The sequence below is a fragment of the Mirounga leonina genome, unplaced genomic scaffold (assembly GCF_011800145.1).
Source record: "Mirounga leonina isolate KUSES-001 unplaced genomic scaffold, KU_Mleo_1.0 Mir_165, whole genome shotgun sequence".
Lineage (NCBI taxonomy): Eukaryota > Metazoa > Chordata > Mammalia > Carnivora > Phocidae > Mirounga > Mirounga leonina.
Window position 1 is genome coordinate 75,034,466 of NW_023270415.1, and position 27,112 is coordinate 75,061,577.

At 48.4% G+C, this 27,112-nt stretch overlaps 1 protein-coding gene across 1 annotated transcript in view; it reads right to left on the reverse strand.

Moving 5' to 3' along the window:
* ZFAT (zinc finger and AT-hook domain containing) overlaps positions 1 to 27,112 on the reverse strand; it is a 201,875-nt gene that overhangs the window by 163,144 nt on the left and 11,619 nt on the right. Inside the window, exon 2 of the mRNA XM_035011991.1 lies at positions 9,534 to 9,710. Coding sequence (XP_034867882.1) covers positions 9,534 to 9,710 — 177 coding nt within the window. The remainder of the gene's footprint in view (positions 1 to 9,533; positions 9,711 to 27,112) is intronic.

Consider the following 27,112-nt stretch of genomic DNA (forward strand, 5'->3'; position numbering starts at 1 on the left):
CTGAGGGTGAATTCCCAGAGCCCAAGGATGGCAAACAGAGCTGGAGATGCAGGAGACATTTAATAAGTAAATACACGTGGTTTGATGGCAGGAAAAGAAGCCATTTCCTGCGTCCACAGTTTCCAAAAGGAAGAAAGAGGCGAGCCACCATGCAACCGTTGAGCCCTGCCCCGACGCCATAGTTTGGGGACAACTTCCTCACAGTCAGAGAATCGTCCTTGCAGATCCAAGGCCAAAACTGGCAAGGGACATGAAGAATCAGCCAAAGGTTTTTTAATTCAATCAAAAGACAACATGAGCACCATGAAAAAAATAGCTCCAGGTGACTAAAAATCTAGTAACATAAGCCCTTCATTTGTACATCCCTGAAGTGCGCAAGGCCCTTTCCCAGTTCTTACCTCATTTTACCCCCATAAGAACCTTCAGAGATGGATGCTGCAAATGTAATTTCCTCAACAGGAAAGGAAATAAGGGACTCGAAGGTTCAAAGGGGTTGGCATGTTTTCCAGAAGCTACTGCTGAGCTCACAGAGCCAGGATCCGGGTTTCCCTCTCCCCTGCCCGGCTCTTCCCGCTGGGCCATGTGGCCCTCAGGTCGGCTCTGGACACGTGGAAAGAGGCAGTACTTCAGTGCAGAGAACACCAGCTGCAAGACCAGGAGACCAGACGTCCGGAGTTAAATCCGCCCCCCGTGAGCTGCCGTCTCTCGTATGAAAAAGAAACACAGAGCTGTCTGTTTTATAGTCCCTATCATTAAAAGCCATCCATTAAAATGCTGAGCATAGTACTTAGAAGGTGATCAATAAATGGCAACTGCTTATTATTATGGCCATCCTCATTAAAACTCTTGACTTGGACGATCTCCCTGAAGCAACTATTACCTTCCCAACCGGTCGGCCGCCACACCATGTGATTCCTGACTGCACACCTGCTCTTTTCCTTACAGCACTCCTCCCGTGATTTCTTCACTTGGAAGTTTCTCACACACCAAGAAAGCCAACACGGATTTAGGGGCATCCACATTTCATGATGCTGGAGACCAGGGATAAAGCCAGCATCCTCACTCTGCAGCTCAATCCAGTCACGCCAACTCGAGAATTTAGGCAAATCCCGAAACTCTAACACTGTTGGGCCTGACCGTCAATCTCCCTGACATTTACTTCCAACAAGCCCAGGAAGCCAAGGGAAGACAATGAATTATTCGTCAGAAACGAGGGAGAGCGGGCCTTTGAGGTTTATGGGGAATGCAGATCCCCTCCACGGGACAGACGGCAGCTAGCCCCATAACACGGGGCACCAGCGAGGCCGAAGGCACCCACGCCTGCTCCCCGTGGAGGTACCAGCAACAAGGTGGAAACGTCCCGCAAACAAAAGCAACAGCGAGGAAGTAGCGAGCACATACAGTGCAGGTGCCCTGCGAAGCGCTTCACGGGCACTTCCCCGTCCAAACTCGGCAGGAAGCATCAGTATTACTCCCACTGTAGGGAAGAAGACGCTGAGGTTGGAGAAGATAAATCAAGTGGCCCCAAGACACAGAAAACTAAGTGGCAGAGCTAGGCTTTGAACCCACCATTTGCCTCAGAGCGGGTGAACTTCACATTTATGTCCGTTCAGTTAATTTCAGAGCACAGAAATAATACAATCTGACTTCTTCTCTACAATCTGCAGGAAAATGACAACAGTGTCACGGAGCTACAAGCCTCAGTGATCGACTCTTGAACCAGACAACAGATGCATGAAACAGAAGTGGGGGGCTACGAAGTGCATGCTGCGCATACCACGTACTAAGGCATCACGTATTAACATGTATTTATCTTATTACCTTTCCAAAAAACAAGGCCGGCATCTTACGTCCCTTTGCAGATGACAAAAGCCATCTGCCGATGCCACCAGCAGGGCCTCCACAGGTGTGGTGTAGGCGGAGCCCTTCGCGAGGCACCACGGAGGGCAGGTGGGGGCTGATACCTGGGCCACGCTCCACGAGCCAGGCTGAGCACTGGGCACCGGCTGCGTCCGCCCTGACCATGTTTTCTGCTCGTTCACCCAGAAAGAAAGCCTGTTACTAACTCACCAGCCCAGAATGGGGGCACCTCTTTGTAACCCACACAAAAGCACCCTGTGTACCAGCCCCAGCAGTCGCAATCCCAGGACAGCTCCAGGCCTGGAATAGGAGTCTCCCTGAGTCCGGGATGGGTGCTCTTTAACTAGCCCTACGCTGCTACCGGAGCAGATTAGAGACTCGGGTTTCAGTGGTTTCTGGAACACTGAGTACAGCAATGCCTGTGTACAATCAGACTGACCTGGTCGCGGTAGCTGTCCGGGAGAGACAACACAGAGATTTAAACCTAGACACCAACTGCCACCCTCAGACTAGACTCTGTGACCTCCTCTTTAGCACCCCATCCTTGACCCCAGAGAAGTGCTTTCCCCGCTGCCCTGCATCACTGCCTCTGCCTACCAGCCGCCCGGCAGCCAGGAGGCAGAGGCATCAGGAAGAACGCCCCATGCGCCCTGCGCTCGCTCGCAGCACCTGGCAGAGCGCCCAAGCATCTGACAGGTGCATGGTGACTGAATAAAGAGGGGGGGTGCGAGGGAAGGCAGAGATAAGAGGAGAAGAGTTCCTATGGAAGGTCTGAAAGGGAAAGAAGATGGAAGACCCTGTGAGTTTCAGCTCCAGCAGGCCCCCGTCCCAGCCGCCATCGGGAGGAACGAATGTGCACACGCACCCTCACACACCACTCACATCCAAACACACACCCACGCACATTCTCAGACACAACCACACACACACATTTTTTCTTGGACCGCAGCCAGAGACGTGATGGGGAAGAGAGGAGAAAATGAAAGGTTCTTAGGCAGACCACTTCCTACATGAGCAAAAAAGATTAAAAGGCTATAAAATAAACCAAAGGATTTAGGAACCTGCGTGTTATAAAGGGAGACCAAAATAATAAATCAATTACTACCCAGTTAAAGGTTTAATTAAACCATTTCAAGTATCTCTCAACTTAAAATGAATTGTGAAGGTTAAACCTGAATAGAAATCATTAGAGAGAAACTAAGCTTCTGGAAGCCTCAAATTTTACGGACTCGCACAAAGAGAAAAAGGAGGACTTGGGAGTTCTTAATGGAAGACTTTTGAAGAAATGTTCTCATATTAAGAGTCTTGAGTTTAATTAAAGTCTTAAATACTTTTAAAAATTAAACTGTACAGGCAACTAATCTTCCAGTATACACACACACACACACACACACAGAGGAAATGTGTTCAAGAAAAATTTAAATCAAAAGTAAATTAGCTAATAAAGGAAAATAATTTTTAAAGTAGCCTGGCAGTAAGAATCTGATTACACCCAGAGCAGTACAAGAGCAGGCAATGCTGTCGGAGCAGCTGGGCCCAGACCCCACTCTCCCACCTGCTAACCAGGCGACCGTGAGCGGGTGGCTGTAAGGCCTCCAGTCTCTGAGCCACATATTCCTCAATCATAAAACCTGGGCACCACCAAGGAAATGGAAGACACGGACAGCACTAGAAACCAGCAAAACCTAACACTTATCTATGAGGATGTGCACGACCCACAGCAGACTATAAGTTCTTCTCAACTGCACGTGGAACATTCTCCAAGAATAAACCACATGTTAGGCCATAAATCGAGTCTCAATAAACGTGTAAGGGCTCGGGCGCCTGGGTGGCTCAGTTGGTTGGGCGACTGCCTTCTGCTCAGGTCATGATCCTGGAGTCCCGGGATCGACTTCCGCATCGGGCTCCCTGCTCGGCGGGGAGTCTGCTTCTCCCTCTGACCCTCCTCCCTCTCATGCTCTCTGTCTCTCATTCTCTCTGTCTCAAATAAATAAATAAAATCTTTAAAAAAAAAAAAAACGTGTAAGGGCTCAAATACATACATACAAAGTATGTGGGCTGAAATTAGAAATAAACAACTTCTTTAAAAAAAAAAAAAAACCCAATTAAGAAATGGGCAGAGGACCTGAACAGACATTTTTCCAAAGAAGACATGCAGATGGCCAACAGACACATGAAAAGATGCTCAACATCACTCATCATCAGGGAAATGCAAACTCAAACTACAGTGAGATACCACCTCATACCTGTCAGAATAGCTATTATTAAAAAGATAGGAAATAGCAAGTGTTGGTGAGGACGCGGAGAAAGGGGAACCTTCTTACACTGCTGGCAAGAATGCACGTTGGTGCGGCCCCTCTGAAGAACAGTATGGAGACTTCTCAAACAATTAAAACAATTAAAAATAGAACTACCCTACAATCCAGAAATTCTACTTCTAGGTATTGAAGAAAACGAAAACACTAATTTGAAAAGATATACGCACATCTTCGTTCATTGCAACATTATTTACAATAGCCAAGATACGGAAGCAGCCTGTGTGTCCACCAACAGATGAATGGGAAAAAAAGACGTGTTTTGTATGTGTATACACACACACACACACACACACACACACTGGAATATTTCTTAGCCATAAAAAATAATGAAATCTTGCCATTTGCGACAGCACAGATAAACCTAGGGGTTTTATGCTAAGTAAAGTAAGTGTGAAAGAGAAAGATAAACACCATGTGATTTCACTTACATATGGAATCTAAAACAAAACAAAACAAAACAGAACAGAAACAGACTCATTGTTACAAAGGACAAACTGGTGGTTGCCAGAGGGAGAGGGATGGGGGATGGGTGAAATACATGAAGGGGATTAAGAGGTATAAACTTGCAGTTATAATATAACTAAGTCATGGGGATGAAAAGTACAGCATAGAAGGGGCACCTGGGTGGCTCAGTCAGTTAAGCATCTGCCTTCAGTTCGGGTTGTGATCCCAGGATGGGATGAAGCCCCACATGGGGCTCCCTGCTCAGTGGGGAGTCTGCTTCTCCCTCTCCCTTTGCCCCTCCCCCTGCTCTTGCTCTCGCTTCTGCTCTCTCTAATGAATAAATTTTAAAAATCTTAAAAAAAAAAAAAAGTACAGCATAGGAAAGATAATCGATAATATTGTAATAACTTCAGTGACAGATGGTGACTAGGGCCATCGTGGTGATCATCTCATAATGTATAAGAATATCGAAACACTGTTTTATATACCCTGACTAATGTAATCATGTATGCCAATCAAAATTTAATTTTAAAAAAGAAAGAACAGAAAGAAATTTGTGAAACTCAAAAATACATGGAAATTAAATGACGCTCTGAAATAACGAATAGGTCAAAAAGTGTATCATCAGGGAAATTAGGAAATAATGCTGAGGTGATCAAAAGGAAAACACGACATACAAACATTTGTGGGATTCAGTGAGAGCAGGTTCACAAGGCTGTAAATGCCTGTGTGAGACACAGAAAGATCTCCAATCAGTAGCCTATTCTTCCAACCCAAGAAACCAGAGAAAACAGAAGCAAACCAAATGCACAGCAAGCAGAAGGACAAAAAGTAAAAATTAAACAGAAAAACAAAAGATAAAAATAAAAAAACTGACAAACTTTTAGCTAAACTCACCAAGAAAAAAGAGGTAAGACTCAAATAGCTAAAATCAAGAATGAAAAATGGAACATTACTGCTCATCTTACAAAAAAAAACTTTTTAATTCTCAGGGATACTATGAACAAGTAATTATATGCCAAAAAATCAGAGAACTTTGATGAAACAGAAAATTTCCACATACCACTGAAAGGAATTCAAGAAGCAACAGAAAATATTCATATACCTGTTGGAAGCAAAGAAACTGAATCGGTAATCCAGAAACTTCCCACCCAAAGCCCAGAACTAAAGGGCTTCACCGGTGAATTCTATCAAACATTTAACAAAAAATAACACCAACACTTCAAAGATCTTCCAAAAAACAGAGGAGGAAGGGACACGACCCAACTCATTCTGGGAGGCCATTATTACCCTGATTCTAAAACCAAAGACATCAGAGAAATGACCCTACCTAAGATCTCTGAATACAAACTCGAATTTCTTCATCAATGTCCTAGGCAAACCAGCTCCAGCAGCACGTGAAAAAGGATTATGCAATATGACCAAGTGGAATGTATCCCAGGAACGTAAGAGTGGTTCAGGGTATGAAAATCCATCCACATAAATCACCGTATTCATGCAATGAGGGGGAGAAAGAACACACGGTCACCCCCACTGAGTGATGGACCATGGCTGCAGGGCAGGTTCAGTAGGGAGACGGGCCTGGTGGGCTGGCTGTCCGGGAGACGAAGAGGAGGATGGGTCTCAAGGAAGAGGGGGCCCTGATGGCCTCCTGAGCAGACAGCCGTACCTTTCACTAACATCGGTAACAAGGGCAAGAGTAGAAGTCAGCATACAAGTATCAGAAACCAGGGGCACCTGGGTGGCTCAGTCGTTAAGCGTCTGCCTTTGGCTCAGGTCATGATCCTGGGGTCCTGGGATCGAGCCCCACATCGGGCTCCCCGCTCAGCGGGAAGCCTGCTTCTCCCTCTCCCACTTCCCCTGCTTGTGCTCTCTCTCTCACTGTGTCTCTCTCTGTCAAATAAATAAATAAAATCTTAAAAAAAAAAAAAATTTAAAAAATTTAGAAACCAGTGACGCACAGGATTCCAGGAGGAGAGCTATCTGTTCTCTTATCATTTGCTCATTATTTATAAATGAAATGAAAAATTCAAATTATTTCATCTCATCACATTTCATTTTAGTTGGAAGAAAAATCTTAATAACCAAAGCTGAATAAAAACAGAATTAAAACTTTGTAACCACCTTTCTCAAAGTTCTCGACCCATTAATCAATGTGACTTCTGTCTGCCATATGAATTTCACAAAAGAGATTATCCCCTCTTCTGAGTTTATAGATGCTCAACCCCAGAGGCAACATTCAAAGCTCCTGAACAAAGCTCCGGTTCCATCTGTCCGTTAAGCCCCACTCTTTGGAAGTCCAATGTATCTTAACCACTCAGCCGTGGGGAATGTGGATGTCATTGGGAGTCCTTCAGGGAGGTCTGGACGGATGAGCCTTACTCACCCCCCCACCAGACTGGGTGGCAGAGGGTGAGGTGCCTGAACTGTGAGGGCCCTGGCATTAGGCAGATTCTTTTTTTTTTTCCAGCTTTACTAAGGCATGACTGACAAACCAAAATTCTATATATTTAGTTTATACAATATGCTTTTTTAAGGTACACAAGATGATTTAATATACACGTACACTGTGAAATGTTCACCACAGTCAACAATAGCAACCATTTTTTTCTTTTGGTGAGAACACTTACGATCTACTCTGTCAGCAACTTCAAGTACGTAATACAGTATTGTTAACTAGAAGCCCCATACTGTACATTAGATCCCCAGAACGTATTCAGCTCAAAGTCTGTACCTCTTGACTACCATCTCCCCATTCCCCCGACTCCCTGGCAACCACCGTTCTACTCTTTGGTTCTATGAATTCAGCTATTTTAGATTCTACATATATGTGAGATCATACAGTATTTGTCTTTCTGTGTCTAGCTTATTTCACTTAGGATAATGTCTTCCAGATTCTCCCATGTTGCAAATGGCAGGATTTCCTCCTTTGGCATGGCTGAATAATATTCCTGTGTGTGTGTGTGTGTGTGTGTGTATGAGAGAGAGAGAGAGAGAGAGACTTTCTGTATCCATTCTGTATCCATTCATCTGCTGAAACTTAGGTTATCTATTGTGAATAAAGTTGGGAAGAACATGGGGGTGTGGATATCTCTCCACGATATTGATTTCATTTCCTTTGGATATATTTCCAGAAATGAGATTGCTGGATCATGATATTATTCGATAGATTATCAAAGATAATTCTATCTCTACTTTTCTGAGGAACCTCCATCCTGTTTTCCACAGTGGCTACACCAGTTTGCATTCCTGCCAACAGGACACAAGGGTCCCTTTTCTCTACATCCTCACCAACACTTATTATCTCGTCTTCCTGAGGACACAGCCATTCCCAACAGGTGCGAGGTGAGAGCTCACTGCAGTTTTGACTTGCATTTCCCTGATGGTTAGTGACACTGAGCATCTTGTCATGCACCTGTTGGTTATCTGTATGCCTTCTTTGGGAAAATGTCTGTTCAGGTCTTTTGCCCGTTTTTAATCAGGCAACTGGTCGATTCTTAATGCCCAGTTGGCCTCCCTCCCCCTCCTTTTCCCCAAAGGAAAGAGACTCAAATGTGCATTACTGGTTGAAATGTGATTACTGTCACTTCCCACCTCAGACTTGCTTTCTTGTAGCGGGGAGAGGACAGATGCATTCACGAGGTCCGTGACAGGGCTGAAACGCCGTGGACCCACCACACCGGGCTGCTAGGGAGGAAGACACGAATACTCCTGCTTCTCCTCATTCGCCACCACTGGTTTCAAGGGCTGGGTTTTCTTGGTTTCATCTCACGCCACCAACAGTAACCAGCAGAACTTCTCAACAACTTAATCCTCTGTCAGGTGTATTTCTCTGAGCTCCCTGGGAATGGCCAGAGGGACTCATTAACCAAAACATTTTTTGTCTGGAGTCTCTCCTTGTTAACGATGTCAGACAGATGATCAATAAGCCAGCCTGGTTAGAAATGCCAGTCTGAATATTCCCAGGAAAGAGCAAGCGGTTATCGGTGTGGCTAATAAATCCTATGATGGAACAGACTATCCTTCTGCACAGGAGACTGGTTGTTGTCCCTCATCATATAAAAATAGTTTTCTGGGGGCTTTTTAAACTGCTGTTTGCAGCCATGCCTCCTCTACTTCATATTTTCTTTGTCTGTGGGGACCTAATTACAGTGTCTCGACGGTTTCTCTAAGCCAGCCACCTGCCGCATCGGATGCCATTCAGCGGGAGATGCCTGGACACTGCACACAAGATGGATCTCACTCCGCACACTGCCTGCAAACCTGAAGGATTCCGTGCAAATCAAAGCTTCGCCGCTGGAATCCTCATTCCAGGTTTACACGCTCAGTTCAGAAATGCTGTGTCTCAGGTTGTATATTCTTTCACATTAATCACGTCTGTTATAATAGCTTCCCTTTACTGTCTTCTGTGCAGGCGTCATCCGGTGCCACAGGTAATATCCCCTGGCTTCATCCCCAGCGCCCACCTGTGACAGGCATATTTATCTTCATTTGTCAGATAAGCTCGGGGAGGCTCAGAGAAGTCACGTCGTTTGCTTCAGGTAATGCAGCCCGCGGGTCCTAGGGCCGGGTTAAACCACACTCATCTGACAAGCTCACGCTTTCTGCACTGTGGGACGCTATCACCTCGTCTCATGCTCTCCTTCCTTCCTCCATTCGTTCATTTCTCCTTCTACAGCCAGGCGCTGGAGAAGCACCCACAGAGGCCAGGTGCGGTGAATTCAAAAACACACTCTTATCTGAGCAGACCTACAACTGGACAAGTATTAACTGCGGGAAATGTGAATGTTCTGGGTTTCCGTGCCCACCAAACAGAGACCCAGCATCAAAGTACCTGCGAGCAAATCACCACTACCACCAATGGGCACACCCGTGGCCACGGCTCCTCACCCGGTACCCCAGGCCCCTTACCATCTCCGCTTTTGCTTGGGTTGGTAGGCTCAGGAGTGCTCAGAGGTCTGAGGGGAATGATGATTTCATCAACATTAACCCCTTCTTCTGTGTGCTTCTCAGAAACGTGGGACAGCAGCTCCGACTGGCTGGGTGAGAAAAGGTTACAACATTTGCACATGAAGATGGCCGTGTTTTCTGTAAGAAAAAAAAAGCAAACGATGTTATTTCATCTTAACGAAAACAACAATTGCTTCCAATCGCCAAAAAAAATACTGAAGGCTGCCCTTTTGAGCCATGGCCAGTCTCCAACACACTGTGTCCCTCTCGTGGACACCTCCAGGCCAGGCAGCTCACTTTTAACTTCAGGTGGCCCCAGCTGCCAGAAAATTCTTTCTTCAGAACTTCCAAAACCTCAGTCCTTCTGGATAGTGTCTATTTTGGGAAACCCCCACCCCAAACCATTACCCAAATCTACCCAACAGCCCAGATTCCAGCATTGACATGGCAAGGTAAAATAAACAAGGAGGAAACTGCAAAACCAAAATCCAACCTTCAAATGAATGAACCTCGACAGCAATTAAGTGCTCTAGCTAGGCTCTCTCAAATTAGGTACAAGGGAAAATTGATCAAAACAGCATTTCTCAAGAGCCAAGACACCTTTTGCTGGCTGGCACAGGGACTAAAAACAAGAAGAATGGGAATCTGTTGATTCTTTTTAAGCCACCTAATTCCTATTTGAAAGCATTACCACCATTCACAAGTATTTACTACTAGTCCATTATTTTCATCCCATTATACTAGGCAGGAAGACGTAATGGGAAAAGGCTCCTTTCTGAGTCTAAGATAATTGTAGGTACATAGAGGAATATTAAATTTAGGATCAAAAAACTAATTAAAAGCTAGATCTTTTTTTAACAGTGCAAAGAAGAACCGGTATGATGGAAAAACAGTGGCTTTGAAGCCAGACGAACCCAGATTACGTTCCCAACCCCGTCCCTAAATGCTGTAAAGTGGGGTGATCTTCGAGAACAGCAATAACCTCTCAGCTGCTGGAATGCACTAGGAGAAGCAGCGAACCTGCCTACTCAGCAGTGGGGACGCTGTGAACCACGGTCCTGACTCTGTCCAGCTCTCCACCTACCGTGTGCCCTCACCCACCTCACCCACGCCGCCGGACAGCTGAAAATCTACACCCACACTGCTTGCTTCCCCTCACCCTCATCGGCCTCAGGGGGACTCCTGGCGCTGCCTGGCAATCATACAAGGTCTCCGGGCCACCTGCTCTCTGTGGAGGCTGGACAGATACATGGCAATCCTAGATGATCTCTAGGCCATCTGCTCTCCATTGACGGTGAACAATGTTTCGTACCGCTCCACTCCCACCCCCCATCCTCACACTGGGCTGCTGACCTATACCGCACAAAGCCGCCAGAAGACAGCTTCCGCGAGCTTCCACCACCACGCCTGCCCTGGCACCTGCGTCCCCCGCCACCCACCCAGCCTTGCCCCAGTTGGTATGAGGGTTGACACCAGCAATGGCACCGAAAGTGCATGTGGGGGGGGGGGTCTGTGGGAGCAGGCCACCCCAGTGCAGGCCACGTTTTTTTTTTTTAAAGATTTTATTTATTTATTCATGAGAGGCAGAGAGAAACAGAGGGAGAAGCAGGCTCCCAAGGAGCAGGAAGCCCGACGCGGGACTCGATCCCAGGACCCTGGGATCATGACCTGAGCCGAAGGCAGACGCTTAACCATCTGAGCCACCCAGGCGCCCGCAGGCCACATTTTTATCACCGACATTGTTTAGTACCGGTGGCTCAGGGAGATGAAAAAACAAAAAAGCAAGCCAACATTTAAATGTTGTTACTGCTTTAAAATTCTCTAAAGAGGGGCGCCTGGGTGGCTCAGTCGTTAAGCGTCTGCCTTCGGCTCAGGTCATGGTCCCGGGGTCCTGGGATCGAGCCCCACATCGGGCTCCCTGCTCAGCGGAAAGGCTGCTTCTCCCTCTCCCCCTGCTTGTGTTCCCTCTCTGGCTGTCTTTCTCTCTGTCAAATAAAGAAAATCTTTAAAATAAATAAATAAATAAAATAAAATTCTCCAAAGACAACTCACCCCTAGTGCCTGCACCTGGGAGGACCGCACCCACAGCACACCCTGGAAGGCCACTGGATACGTGTGGCCTGTGGGCACTGAACCCCAACCCCTCCCACACAGTGACAGTGTTCCGGAAACTTCTGCTTCTTTCTCCAGACCACCAATTCTTCCTCTCTGCCACTGCTACATGCTTATTTTTCCCAGCTTAAAACAAAAATCTTTCTTGATCTCCCCTCCCCTGCTCTCCCCCACCCCATTTTTCTCCTCCTCTTTGAAGCAAGACTCCCCTACCAGAAGAGGAGACCAGAAAGAAAGGCAGTGGGCCAACCTGACATTGCCACAGTGAGGACAGAACCCTGCAAGGCACCGAGGCTGCAGGAACAGATCTCCCTCTGGATCCAAAGGAAGGGTTCCTCCATGAACAAGCAGGTGGAGTAATGACCTAAGAGAATTCTTCCCTACCAAACAACACAGGAAACAGAAATTTAACAAAGCAGAACACTGCTTCATCAATGAAAATCTCTCAAGAATACTGTCAATCGAGATTTTATTTTTTTCCAAGAAATGCTTTACTCCTAAAGAACCCAAAAGCCTTCCCATTCAAACAAGACTTCTTTTCTTTATACAAGGCCACGTTGTTTTCAACGTGCTTCCTTTCCTGCTGACCCTACCACGATCCTACGATTTAGGCAAAAAAGGGTTTGCAAAGCCCCTTCTACAGGCAAGGAAACTGACCCTGGGAGAGGAGCAGCTTGCCCAAGTCACGGTGGGCAGGAAGCAGAGAGCAGACTCTTTGCCACCTGCTTCTGACATGAGCTGAGTGTGGCCACACATCTTGAGTGGAGTTCCTTCAAGTTAGGCTAAAATACTCACCGTGGGCCAACAGCGTCTGAAATGACAATCATCCCCGAGAGCATAATCCCAGCATCATCCATCAATTTCTTTCGTGCTCATTCCAGCCGAGTAGTGAGCAGTGGCCACGGGCGGGCCCCCCGGAGGCCCCGCGGCACAGGGCCAGCTCCAGCATGCGGCCCGCCACGGAGTGGGACACGGACACACCAACTGCATCATACGGTTTCTACGAAGCCGCTTCCCAACAGACCTCTACGTGGTACTGATTTTGGTGACGCTCTCAGGAGAAAGGGAATCCTATGACATTTAGCAGAGCAGAACTTTTGGGGACCACAGAGTATATAGTGAGGGGCTCAGTTGACAGGCACGTCAGGCCCCATATGGAGACCAGATAAATAAAACGACTTCTGCATCTACACAGGACAGAGTGTGGGAGGCCACTGTCAGTCTGCTACCCGACTGTTCCACACCACGGGACGGCCGGGGTGGCACCTGGCCCTGGCCCACGTGCTTCCCAAGGCCTGCAGCGCGTCTGCTCTGTTAGAGAGGTGGAGACTAGACCCGGAGCTTCCAGGGGCGGCTGGGGAGATAAGGACGTGTGACCCAGGAGGACCGTCACGTCACTGAGGGTGTGGACAGAGACGAGCCCGCGGGACCCAAGCGGCTGAGAAGCTGGCTTCCCCTCGGCCACGCGGCCAGAGAAGCACAGAGTCAGGGTGGAACACAGCTTTACCGGACCCAGGCCCTGGGTCTCCGTGGTGCCACATGGCCCTTCCCAGGAACGCAGCCCCGCAACCACCAACAGGACCACGCAACTATGCCCCTGAGCTGCGCCAGTGGCTGAGCGCTGTTTTGCCACCAACCATGCAGTCTTGTATTTTTTTTTCAGGTTTTATTTTTAAGTAATCTCTACACCCAATGTGGGGTTCGAACTTACAACCCTGAGACCAAGAGTCACAGCGCTCTACTGACTGAGCCAGCCAGTCGCCCCGATGCAAGCTTGTATGTTTAAGAGCAGCTGGTTCTGGAAGCCCAGACAGAATACACAGTGTTCCCTCTGGAACATAATCTGTGACTGTCCCCCCCGCCTCCAACCGGGAGGGAAACCATGCACTCTTTGGAGATGCTCATAAAGCAGGGTATAAACAGCAAAATGCCAAAACATGCAAAGAAAGCATCCAATCAGGCTGCATCCCCCAAAATATTAAGAATTGTTATTCCACCAAAATAACAACAAAGGAGCTCTTTTCATTTTTTATAGGAGACTAATACGGAAAAATGTATCTTATACCCTGAAATATAATCATAATTATGTTGTCAGCTAATTTTGATAAAGATGCTATAATTTGGATGCATTTTTAGGTCCAATTACTGTGTACTCACCCTCAACAAAAGGATTCAAAGAGAAAACCACATGTTCAGTACAAGGAAAATCACAGAAGTCTGGAGTTTGGGTGTTCCATTTCCATGAAATACCTGCCAGTTTTCAACCAGCTACTCTGTACTATTAAGAAATCTTAAAATAACTGCATAAACAAGTCCTCATTTCTGAACTCTGACTTGCAGACAGTCCTGGCCAGGAAGAGCCACATCCTGCCCGTGACCTCTGACTTGTACCTGTTTACCCCCGCCCTGCCTGGGGACCCAGGGATGAGCAAGCCTCTGACCCCACTGCCTGAAGGAGGTCATGAAGGAGCTCATAGGTCCGGGGAGGTTGGTCAGGCCCCTTTGCCGCTGGGGAGGGTCACTGGGGGCAAAGAGATCCCACCCCCTCCTCTGACCACAGGCAATACACGTGTCAGCTGAAGCTGGCCTGCTCCTGAGGGACACTGCCCCCAAAATCTCAGGTCCTTGAGTAAACAGGCAAAGAGCATCACCTCAGCCTTGAGCGGAGGCCACATACTCCAGCCAGCTCACAGGACGGCCCAGCCCTGCACATAATGAAGGGCGGCCTTTCCCTTCTGCTGTTCTTTTTTTTTTTTTTTTTAAAGATTTTATTTATTTATTCATGAGAGACAGAGAGAGAGAGAGAGAGAGAGAGAGGCAGAGGGAGAAGCAGGCTCCCAAGGAACAGGGAGCCTGATGTGGGACTCGATCCCAGGACCCCGGGATCATGACCTGAGCCGAAGGCAGACGCTTAACGACTGAGCCACCCAGGCGCCCCTCTGCTGTTCTTTCTAAGTCCACCTCTTCTGGGAGGCCAAGGTGGGATGACAAGAGCAAGATAGGATTTGGGTATTCCGGGTCTCCTGTTCCTATAACAGAGCTTCTTCTTATGATTGTCATTATTTATGACAGAAGTTACAGTAGGAATACGTGCTCATTGTAAAACAGCTAAGTAACACAAAATCCCACAGAATAGAGACGGCTCCTTTATCATCCCCTTCAGAACAAGGGCATCACTGAGCAGTTTGGTGTGCATCCTTCCAGACCTTTTGCCATGCATCCCAGGGAGACAGGGAGACAGAGAAACCTCGAGCGCACCCACCCTTTCCCTCCCCTCAGGGGCCCTAGTGCCCTGGCCCCTCCACGCTCCCTCCACCTCCCCGGGATCCTGCTCCCAGCACTGAGCTCAGCACGAGAGCTGCCCCACGAGAGCAGAAGCCCGTAACCATGCTGCGGCCCACCCCCCAACCCTGCTGGCCTTTGCAGTGCCGGAAGCCAGGACTTCCACCTGACCCCGCATTAACGAAACACCCTTCCCATGCCGCCTGGGCCGGCGTCAGAGGAGGCCCAGCGCAGGGTCAGGACTTTCTGTACCTCCTTACCACGGTGCACTGTAGGCTACCGGGGAGCAGGACGGAGGCACTCCCGGCCTTCCTAGTCAGGGCTGGTATCGCAGGGGTCCCGTGGGGAGCCTGAACCCCCATCCTGCCCAGTAGCACTGGGGAGCACCTTCTCCCAGGCATCCGCAGAGGCCGAGAAGGGAGCCTGGACTTCTGCCCTCCCTGGCGGTGACAAGGCCGTACCCCACTTCTCCACCAGGGCAGTGTCAGAGGAGTCTGTTGGAACAGAAGATTTAAATAAGATCCAGACTCTCGTAACACCGAAGATGCCCAGGATTTGATCAAAAATCATTCCTCATAATTTTTCAAGAATCAGGAAAATCTCAAGTTGAATGACAAGGAACAGTCATGACACCCACACTAGATGATACAGATATCAGAATTATCTGACAAAGATTTTAAGGCAGCCATCACAAAAACAATTTAATGAGCAAGTACGAACAGGCTTGTAACAAATGCAAAAGCAGAACGTCTTCAGCAAAGTAAGGGAAAATATAAGGAAAAAACAAATGGAGATTTGAGAACAGAAAAATACAATCACAAAAACTCAACGGATAGGCTCCAAACAGAATGGAAAAGACAGAGGAAAGAATCAGTGACCTTGAGGATGGAACAAGAAAAAGCACACAATCTGAACAGCAGGGAAAACAGACTGGAAAAAAAAAATTGAACAGGGTCTCAGGGACGTGTGGGACTATGACAAAAGATCTAACGTGTGTGTGGTCAGTGTCCCAGGACGGGAGAAAGACAGCGGGGCTGGAAAAGCATTCAAAGAAATAATGGCTGAAAACTTCCCAAATCTGGCAAAAGACACAAACCCCCATATTCTAGAAGGTCAGCAAACCCCCAACACGATGAACCCAGAGAGAACTGTGCCAAGGCCCATTATCACCAAAAGTCTGAAAACTAGACCCAAAGAAAGCCGGGGACAAGCTGCTGTGGGAGAAGCCATTCGAGCCCAGAGGACCCCCATCAGACGCGATGAGGGCCACAAGGAAATGGCGTGTTGTTCGAGAGGGGTAAGGAAGCAACTGCTCCCCTAGATCTCTACATCCAGCACAAACAGCCCAGAAATAAAGGGGGGACCTTGGCATTTCCAGAGCAAGGAAAACTAAAAAAAACTTGTTGCCCAGCAGACTCAACCTCAAAGAACAGCTAAAGGAAGTTCTCTAAATAGAAAGGAAATGAAACAACAATGCATCTTGGGACATCAAAAGGGGAAAAAGTACAAAGGAAAATGTAAAACTATGGGTAAATACATCAGATTTTCCTTTTCCTTTTAGTTTTCTAAATTATTTTTGACAGTTGAAGCAAAAACAGTAAGTCTGCCCGATGTGTTTCTCAATGTCTGCGGAAGAAACGTTTACACTTGTGTCATAGACGGAGGCTAAAGGGGGTAGAAAGGGTAACATTTCTACTCCTCACTCAAACTGGCAAAACGTCCACAAACAGTTCTGCATCTTGACCACAGGGCAGCTACACGCCTCCACACACATGATAAAAATGGACTAGAACTAGGCACGCACGTCGTACGTACCAAATCGATCTCTTGCTTTGGATATTGTGCAATAGTTACATGAGATGTAACCACTGGGTTGAGACGATGAAAAAGTTCTGGAGATGCATGGTGCTGACGGCTGCCCAACACAGTAAATGCGCTTAATGCCACTAAAAAATGGTCAAAATGGTAAATTTCATGGTATGTGTATTTTACAAAAACAAAAACAAATGTAACCACTGGAGTAAATCAGGTAAAGGGTACATGAGACCTCTCTGTACTTCCTGTGAGTTAATTCAAATACAAAATTAAAACAAAACAAAACTGTGGCAAATAAGACATACCAATGGCTACCAGGGTGGATCCTCTGGAAAGGACACCGAACCTGAGAGGCAGCACATATCCTACTTGGTGAATCCACGACCCCATCCAATCCCAAACACCCTACGAGGAATGGAGGAACACAGGGCTCGGAAGGGTGGAGTGAGGCGGCTCCACGGATAGCTACGGGTCGGTCGTGGTCCCTGTGCCCACCACCTCTGGGAGGCGGTGGGGTGATGAGGGCTCTGAAGGGCTGGCACCCCAAGTCTCTGTCAAGTACCTCCCACACCACATGCGCTCAATCACCTGCAGCCAGAGTCCCGTCCAGCCCAGCGCCATCCATCTTCCCCTAAGTAATGCTACTGCTGGGGACACAGTAGGCACTCAATAAATGTTAGATGAATTGAGTGACGACAAACATGCTGAAACATTTATCAATACCCACAAGAAGACAAAATGCTACATTACTAGACTATTGGATTACTCTATTTAAAAGCCTGAGTTTAAAAAACTCTCCTCCTTCCTCTCCTTGATTAGTATAAATCATCCTCCCTGCTTTGTAACTATCTTTTACTTGGATTGATTAACTTTAAAGAGAGTCCAACAGCCAAAAGCTCAGATCCCATTAAATTATCTATCTTATGAAAAGACTAGGGTGGCAAATTCTTTCAGAGTTAAATATTTTTGTTTTCTTGTTTTTCACTTGCCCTTAAGTTATTAAATTCACAAGAGCTGGCAGCTTCCCAATGGGAGTGGAAATATTTTAACATAAAGCCAGATTGTTGTCATATCCAATGTAATGAAAAAAGTCTCATTGTGCAGCTCAGTACAACTTAAAATACCTTTTTCTTTCATCTTCAGGAAAAGAGGCTTGGGTTAGGACAAAACATTATTTTCCATTTAGTTTATTGTACAGAGCCTTCAACCAGCTGTGGATATGCTACATACATCATCATCGTCATCACCACAATTACTGAGAACTTGCTGTAACCAAAGCACAGGGAATTCGAAGGCGAAGAAGTAGAAGAGCAGGAAGCTCCAATCAATTACACCCTCACCGTGAGCGGGCACCATGCCAGGCTCATGCTGGGCGCACTACATCTTCAAAGCAATCTAAGAAACAGGTTTTATTATTGTATTTCCTCATCTAAGACATCTATTTTAAGAGACACTGATATTTTACATACCATTCAAAAAGATAAAAATGCTGCCAAATAAACTAAGACACACTCGTTTCTTATCACACAGATTGTAGGACACCTCCTGATTTTAGAGACGCTATAGTGTGAGCCTCTGAATCAGTGAGGCTGGGTAAGGCTTCCAGATTCCCATGAAAGCGCAGCTCGGTCCCAGGGCTGGGGAGGGTGGGCGTGCACCCGGGAAAGCCTGACTCCCGACCCCTGGTCTTGTCCCGGAAGGCCCCACTTCCCCTCCCGGCACCCCCAACGCACACTGGGGCTGGGGGCCCCACTTTCAGGCTTACTTCAATGACAGCACTTGAAACCCTGCTTTCCAGAAAGAGAAGATAGACGTTTTCTGAGTACCAGGCACTTTTCACACCCCATCACGTTTAATCCTGACAAGCAGGGCTGCGGCTAACGTATAAGATACCTCCTCAAGAAAGGGGGAAACGCACCCCTTCCTCAAGACACTAGCTCCCCCTGTCAGAAACTGGTCACAATATCCTGATTTTCTTGGAATAAGACACTTTACTACCACTTGCAGAGAACTGTCACATCTATGGAGTGAATGAGTCCCCTTAGATGTGGTGCCCTGGTGCAGTGTGCAACCTGCACAGCTGTACAAAGTGGCCCTGCTACATAAGTCAGCCACAAAGATATCATCATCCCATGTTACAGATGAGGATGCCAAAACTGGTACAAGACGATCAAACTCGGGCCTACGTGGTTCCAAAGCCACCTGGTCGATGCACAAGAAACTTACAAATTGGGAAGAAACACAGACTGTACATGCATGCGTGTGGTTGTGTGTGTACACAGGAACATACCTACCACACGCCACAGGAGAGCACAGGGAAAACGCAGAAATCCCACGGCTGAGGCAACTGGGGAAGACTGCTCGGGGGAGGGACGGAGACCTGGCCCAGGAGGTGGTGGCACAGCTGGAGGCCAAAGGAAGCTTCTACAAAAAAGGAGCAGAGGTTGGCCAGCCAGTGGGGGCAGAACCCAACCCTTGAAATACTGTGAGAGTAAAGAGGGGGAGAACAAATTCAAGGCAGGGGGGCACACTGGCACGCATCCGGGAGGTGGGTAGCCACCCTGGTCCCCTGAAAACCCACCACAGAAGCCTGCCACACAAATCAAGTCTGCGGCTGAAATGGGTCCTGAGGGCTTCCAAGTGGGAACTCTGGAGAAAAGGTTTTCCATCTGGGTGACTGGGGCCTGCTGTTAGCCTGCAGGGGAAAGCCAGGGAGCCGGGGCTGAGGACACGGAGTGCAGGCTCCAGACTCCTTTCTTCACCATCCAGCCCCAACAGCAACAACCCAGCAACAGGGACTGGCTCTGGGCGGGCAGATTATGCAGGCCAGGTCTTTTTACTTCTCTGACTCAGAGTTCTTCAGATCTTCCACAGTCGTGATTACATGTGTAATCCAAGAAAGAAAGGAGATTTTTAACCGCCCCCCCCCCCAAACTGATATTAGAAATAGAGAGAGAGTAAGGAACAAAATAAGGTCTCCCCTTGGGGAAGGAAGACATTGACCCCAGGCAGCCTGGGCCGAACACCGGCTGGAAGAAGAAGGGAGGCCACAGCTGCCAACATTGAGCAGGAGACACGAATTCTGGACACAGGACAAACGTTTCCCATGTCTGATGGTGTTTTGGTGTTTCTCCCGGAGGTGATTAGACATCTGACTGGGGGGACAAGGGTGGCTGGGGACATTATGCCTTATGCCGCTCTGCCATTCTCTAATGGAACGTTAGCTTGACAACTGAAAGTGCATAGTGTTCAGGGGCGCCTGGGTCGGTTAAGCGTCCAACTCAGGTCTTGATCTCAGGGCCATGGGATCCAGCCCCACATCGGGGTCTGTGCTCAGTGCTGAGTCTGCTTAAGATTCTCTCTCTCCCTCTGACTCTCCCCCGGGGCTCCCATATACACTCGCTCTCTAAAATAAATAAATCAGTAAAATCTTAAAAAAAAAAAAAAGACTGAACAGTATTCAGAAACTAAAAAAGAAGAAAGAAGGGCGGGTGGGAAGGAAATCGATTTAACCAGTAGAGCAAGATAGATTTAGATTGGGAATCGATAAGGAAAAGGCATTCTTGACACAAGAATGTGTCAAGTTATGCCCACCACAACGACATGCCTGGTGGGTGGGGACAGCCGAGGCTTGAGGTGCCAGATTCCAGAACTACAAATGGGTGGGCCAGGTGCACAGGGGGCCCGGGATCAGGGGAGGCCGGACAGGAAAAGGCACTGGAGCTCCCAGAGCTGGATGTTCTAGAAAATTCCCACGTGTCAGCCACGGGAAGGGGAGGCATCAAAACCTCATGGCCTCGAGTGACAGCCGCCACCTCCCCTGCCCTCCCCAGCAGCAGAACAGTATGACACTGCCTCCTTCGCTCACACAGACCTTCACGTCTGTGATGGCACTTGATTCTCCCCGCTGACCAGAGAAGGAGCTAAGTGCCACCCAACCACCACCACCACCATCGTCATCCCCAGTTTATGGAGGAGAAAGCTAGGGCTCAAGGAAGTTAGCCAGCTGCCAAGGAGCCCAGCCAGATAAATCACAAAGTCAAAACTTGACCAAGACCTTGCAATGGGCCGCCCGCCTGGTGGCCAACACTGTGCTGGGACAGACGTGTTTACTTCCTGTGACAGGACATCAGGTCACTGCAAGGAACACAAGCCCGGGTCCCCAGCCCACAGCCCACATCACAGAGAGACCTTTCTTTTTTTTATTTTTTTATTTTTTTATTTTTTATTTTTTTAAAGATTTTATTTATTTATTTGAGAGAGAGAGAGAGCATGAGAGGGGGGAGGGTCAGAGGGAGAAGCAGGCTCCCCGCCGAGCAGGGAGCCCGATGCGGGACTCGATCCAGGGACTCCAGGATCATGACCTGAGCCGAAGGCAGTCGCTTAACCAACTGAGCCACCCAGGCGCCCCGAGAGACCTTTCTAACGATTAATTACAACTAAGAAGACGAGCTACACCAAAAGGGGGACTTCGCTCTCTGCGTGTGTTAATAATTTACTACTGCAATTCATTCCAGGGAGCAGTAAGCTGGGAAATGAGAGCGCCAGACACGGGTGCGACCCCCTCCCTGGGACCACACACGTAGTAAGATGCCCACTGCACGGCCTGGCAACAGGTCTAGAACAAGGGAACAGAGAACCACCACATACAGGACAAAGAGCTTTTTTTAGCAAAAAAACAAAAACAACAACAAAAAAAGGAAAACAAAAACAGGGGTTGTTACCAACAGGCAGGAAATGAGCGGGCGCCATACACGTGCTAGCGGCACCCTCTGGTGGTCGATCAGGGCACTGCAGCCTCCATTCCCGGGATGGAAGAAGTGGACCACAGTGAAAATGTGGCTAACATTTACTGATCCCTAATTCTGGCAGGCACCACAGTTTGCCCGTCACCCACTTAACCTTCACATTAATCCAGTGGGGGAGGGACTGCTATCCCCACTTTATTTTTTTTTAATATTTTACTTATTTGAGAGGGAGAGAGAGCACACGAGCGCAAGAGCAGGGGGTGGGAGAAGCAGACTCCCAGCTGAGCCGGGAGCCCGATGCGGGGCTGGATCCCAGGACCCTGAGATCGTGACCTGAGCCGAAGGCAGACGTTTCACCGACTGAGCCACCCAGGCGCCCCGAAGCTATCCCCACTTTAGACGAGTAGGCTGAGCCCAGGGAGGAGACTGCCCAGTCACGCAGCATGGGGCGACAGCAGAAGCAGGGCACACGTCCCCACACAGCCCAGGCCCAGTGCCCATCCTAACTGAGTCACCACGTGACACTTACTGCTGCTTTTCAAGTGGGGAGAGGATCCGTCCTGGCAGCCCAGCCCTGGCCAGCCCAGCAGGTGAATCAGACCCAGCTCCAACCATGGACCCCGTCCTCGTCTCAAACAGCCACTTCCGGGCCAACTCTCAACCTGCATAAAAGTTATTTTCAGGTCTTAACGGTGCTTTCCTACTTATAGCCGTATTTCTGTGTGAAAGAAATGATGCTGAGCCAAAGAAGCCTGACTCAGAGGACAGGCGCACATCCATTCCCACCAAGTACAAAAGCGAAATGATACCTCTTGCACTGTCTGAGCCAGGATGGGGCTACCTACCCTTGGGCAGGGTGCTGGGTTCGAGGGCTTCTCAGGTGTGGCGGGGCTCTGTTTGGATCCACAAGGAATTCTGTCTGTGAACACCCGTGGAGCTGTTTCTCTATTCTATACACACTCTTCTACGTGTATGCTATATGTCAACTTAAAAAATGGAAACAGCAAATTTTAAAGGAAAAAAAGTAGATGAATGACACATGAGGTGAGAGCGAGGGCAGCCATGAAGCCCAGACCTAGACGTGAACCCACCTCTGCCCAAGTAGCCGTGTCCCTGGCTCCTGTGGGTGCTCGGTCTCATGTGCTTGTTCCTTGGCTGCTATGGGGGGCCATACAAGCCCAGCTCAGGGAGAACACCTCAAAGGCACAGTCCAACAAACGGTGGGAAGGGCATCAGCCTGGGCCAGGAGTCAGGGCCCGGGGACACCAACCCCTAACTGCCTCCCACCTCCAATATGGCAGATTCTGTGTAAGTGTCTGAATCTCTATTGGTCCAAAACAGAAGTGGCCTTCAGATGGCTTAATGTGAAACCTGGTCTTCAAGCCTCACCCAGAGGTTAATGTGTAGAGAGACAGACAGAGCCTCCTGGGCCCAAGTAAGGGGGTGGAGACAGGCCCACCCAACACCCGCCTCCACTATGGCCTGCGGGCCCAACGGGCACCTGCCCTCCTGCCCCCCCATCTCCAAGGTGCCCTCCCAGCTCCAAGGATCGGTGGGCGGAAGCTCCAGTAAGTGCACACCCGAATTTGTGGTATTATCATGCATCTCCTAAAATGCTGATGAACACACCAGCTTCTTTAACTCACAAACTTAACGTTTTTATTAAATGGGAGGGAGAAATCCCATGGGTGTTCCTGTGCTGAAACTGGATTAACAAAATAAAATGCGAAATGCTCAGGATCAGCTATAATTAACGCTGGGCCAACAGTTGCATTATAATTTTATGCGTACACATTTCTTCCACGTTGAAACTTGGCATAATTTTTTTAAGCTATTTTTAAGCACTCTCCGAGTGCGAGCCTCAGGAAACGGAGTATACTCGCATTTAACATAATCCTAAGTGAAGAGCTGGGCCCCTTCCTCGGGAAAGCACCACAAATTATGTGAACAGGAACCAGCCCCATCACCCACTTCTCTAGCTCTCCACCCCAGCAGATCTGTGCGAAGATCGGAGGATGTGGGGAGCCTCCTGTGCAAAGGACCGAGGTGGCTCTGGAACTCCCACAAAATGCCTCCAAGGTGACCGCATCTCTGGGATCATTTCCACGTTAAACACAAAGTGTGCGAAATCTTGCACCGTTTTATAGGACATTTGAGGGAGACGGCAATGTCCACGGCCACCAGCACTAGGCCTCTGACTTCCCAGTGTTTGTTTTTTTTGTTGTGCTGCTTGATTTTGGCTCCTTTGTGTGTCTGACAAGCCTTTTATCTCACTTCTGAAGGGAAAGAAAGGTCTGCAGGTCCCAAACTCTGGGTTCAAACCCCGCCCACACCGCAGCTTCAGAGTGACTGGTGCAACCTTTCCCTTCCCAAACCTGCAGGCACTCAGCGAGAAGAGGAAACCATCAAAGCTGCCTGCTGACCTCATGAGGACAATATGGGGTGGGGGGAGGTGGTCATGGGGGAAACAGTGGGAAAAGGGCTTTGCAGAAAGCTAAACATGGCGTAAATGCAGAATAGAACGGACTCTGAAATCCAGGGCAGTCGGGCTGGTTGGCTAAAGCTACCGACCATGTGCTTGGTCCTCCCCGCCTACCACTGGCCCTATCTGCTAAAGAAGCCAGTACGGGGCCTACATACATATACACACGCACGCACGCACACAAATGCACCTGTGTGCATAACATGTACACGCAGGTACACATATTAGATGCATGACAGACGCACGCTATGCATGCATGTGCACACACGTGTTACACACATGTACACGTGTAACACAGATGCGCGCACACACATGCTTCCCTTAGGAAAAGAAAAGATGCAGGCGACTCAGAAGTTCTCTGAGGGATGGACAGAAACCATCCAGCATGAATGAAGACAACGAATAGAACCCAAGGCTCTGAGAAGAGAAAGCCACCACAAGGAAGGGGGGAAGAAGGTGGGCAAACAAGGGAAGGAAGGAGAGAGGCCAGAACTCACACTTCCGGAGTCTGAGACAGGCTGGCACTTGGCGGGGGACGGGGAGATAGGGGGTGCCTGGGCAGCAGGAGCTGGGGATACAGATCCCGTAAGAGGAGTGTGGACCCAGCTGTGGAGAGACAACTTGGGGGGGATCCCTCAGCCTCCTCCCTCTCCAGCAGGAGCTCAGATTCTACCCAGTGTCTTCCCTGCTGCACCCCAAGCCCGCAGGGGAAAGAAGAGCCAGAGCCCCAGGGATCAGGAGATGCCGCCGGGTCACTGTAGCCATTGTTTAATGACCGGGACTGTTTTCTGATTAGACCTGTCCCGCCCTTGTTTCTTCACTCTGCTTCCCAGGTTATTTTAAAGATGAATGCAGTTTCTTCTAGCATCGCCCAAAGTGCGCTGCCTGGCACCCATTAGTGAAGATGCCACCTGCCCGGTCCCCATTTCTGCAGCCTACTCACACCCCACCCCTGGTAAACCGGGCAAAAATAAAGCCCTTAGAAAGGCTGATTCTGGCTCACCCCTTCTCCTGCCTGGGCAAGGCTTCAATTCAATGCACGTGTGATGCGTACTTGCCCATATAAAGCAGGGGTGCGAGGGGCCAGGAGGGGAGAGAAGCACAGAGCGGCATTTCCCGGGCTGTTCCTGCTCAAGGAGAAGCTCTGGAGGGACTGCCACTCAGCCACCAACGCTCAAGAGACCCCCTCCAAGCATCTGCTGTCCTACAGAAACAGCACTGGTGTGATTTCAAATTCTCTAGCAGCCATATTAAAACAAAAAGAAACAAGTAAAATCAATTTTAACAACATGTCTTCTGTAATCCAGGTTATCCAAAATATTACCATTTCACTTATAATCCATTTGTAAAAGATCCATGAGAAATTTCATTCTTTTTTTTTTCTTTTTGTACCAAGTCTTCGAAATCCGGTGTACGGTTTCCACTTACAGCATACCGAAGTCTGCACTAGACGCAAATCTAGTATTCACTTTGTTTCCAGAACCCCAGGCAACTTTTCCACTGCAGATGAGAGACACATGGCATGCGGATTCCACTCCCCCACATCCAGCAGGACCGGAGAGGGCCCCCACCACCCCAACATCTTTGGGACCCACCGAGTTAGGAAAACCAACACAAGGAATTAGGAAATTTAGACCATGTCGACAAGAGTCCCTGTTCCACACTGTTATGGGAGAGGCAGAAGACAGAGGGATGTTTTCATTTATTACTGTCATGGGCTTAGAAGCCACCTGTCTGCTCCAGGCTCCTGAGGTCATAATCAAAAGAGACCAAATAAAATAAAAGCTTGGGCAGGAACGGAAGGCAGATATGGGAAACATGCAAATTCAACTTCAAATTGTAAATGTCTGCTCTACTTATTATGAAAGCCCGAGACAGGTCTCAGTGATAAAGTAGTCCGAACTTGAAAACTAATTCTAGGAGAAAGAACTGCCTTCTAATATCCAGATGTGTCGAAGTTTTTTTCTAATTCCAGAACAGAGCTTTAAATTAAGCAGGAAGAGCCGCGGGGGAAAGAATTCTCCAAACCCCACCAGCCACCCACCCCAGCCTAACAGAATGATCTGGCCCACTCTTCCTAGTAACTAAGATGTGAAATAAGTATTAGGTATATTCTCCAAATGCCTGGGCTATTAGGGAAAGAAGTAATTTTTAACCGATGTTCATTAGCTTCATAATACAACATTTACTAAGTGCCTAATATACGTCACACATTATGCTGGGCACATTTAGAAATGAGTAAGATACAGACCCTCCCACTTTGTTCATGAAATAATTTAAAGTGACTGTGGTTTTATTTGTGGACTAATTTCATACTATGGCCTTGGAAAGGACAGAGAGGGGCCTAAACCCGGCCTCCTGGCCAGTGTCCAGACGGGACAGACAGCCCTATCAGACCCTCACCTTCAGTGTCTGAACAGCTACCATTTATGTTTACACAGCTGGGAACTTCAGAGGTCAGGCAACTGCCCTTTCTCCCTGCCCTGGCTCCAGCTAGTGCAGCCTCAGGGTGACCCTGGCAAGGCCAGCCCCTTGGCCTTATCTGAACAGGCTAACCAGGGGTCCCGGAGGTCTTCTCCCCTGCAAGCCTGGCAGCCCAGTCGTTCAGCCACACCTGGTGGGTCCCCAAGCTTGGCTAAGGCCAGGCCAGTCCTGGCGCCCGACAGGCCCCCTATCTCTTAAACCACCTGCCGCAGGTCTATACACACACATGTCCCCTAGGGGGCGATAAAGGGCAAAGGAGAACTCAGGCCTCCAGGAGCTAGTCGAGAGCCACAAGCCTGAAATTCTACGAAGTGGGTAGGGCTGGCAGGCGCCTGCAGTCTGGTTAGCAGACTTGTTTTAGATCGGGCACCTTTCTTCGAGTCTCAGCTCCAACCTCACTTTCTCAGACAGCCTTTTCTTAAACCCCTTCACTGTAACTGAGTTATCGGTTACTCTGTCTTGCCCTCCCTGTATTCACTTTAGCAGCAATTACCACAACGTGTAATCGTGTATTTAATGGTGTGTTTGTTTAACCTCTGTCTCCCCTAATAGACTGTATGCTCTAAAAACATCAATTTCATTTCATTCAAGATACAGTTAAAAGCTTAAAAGGATCA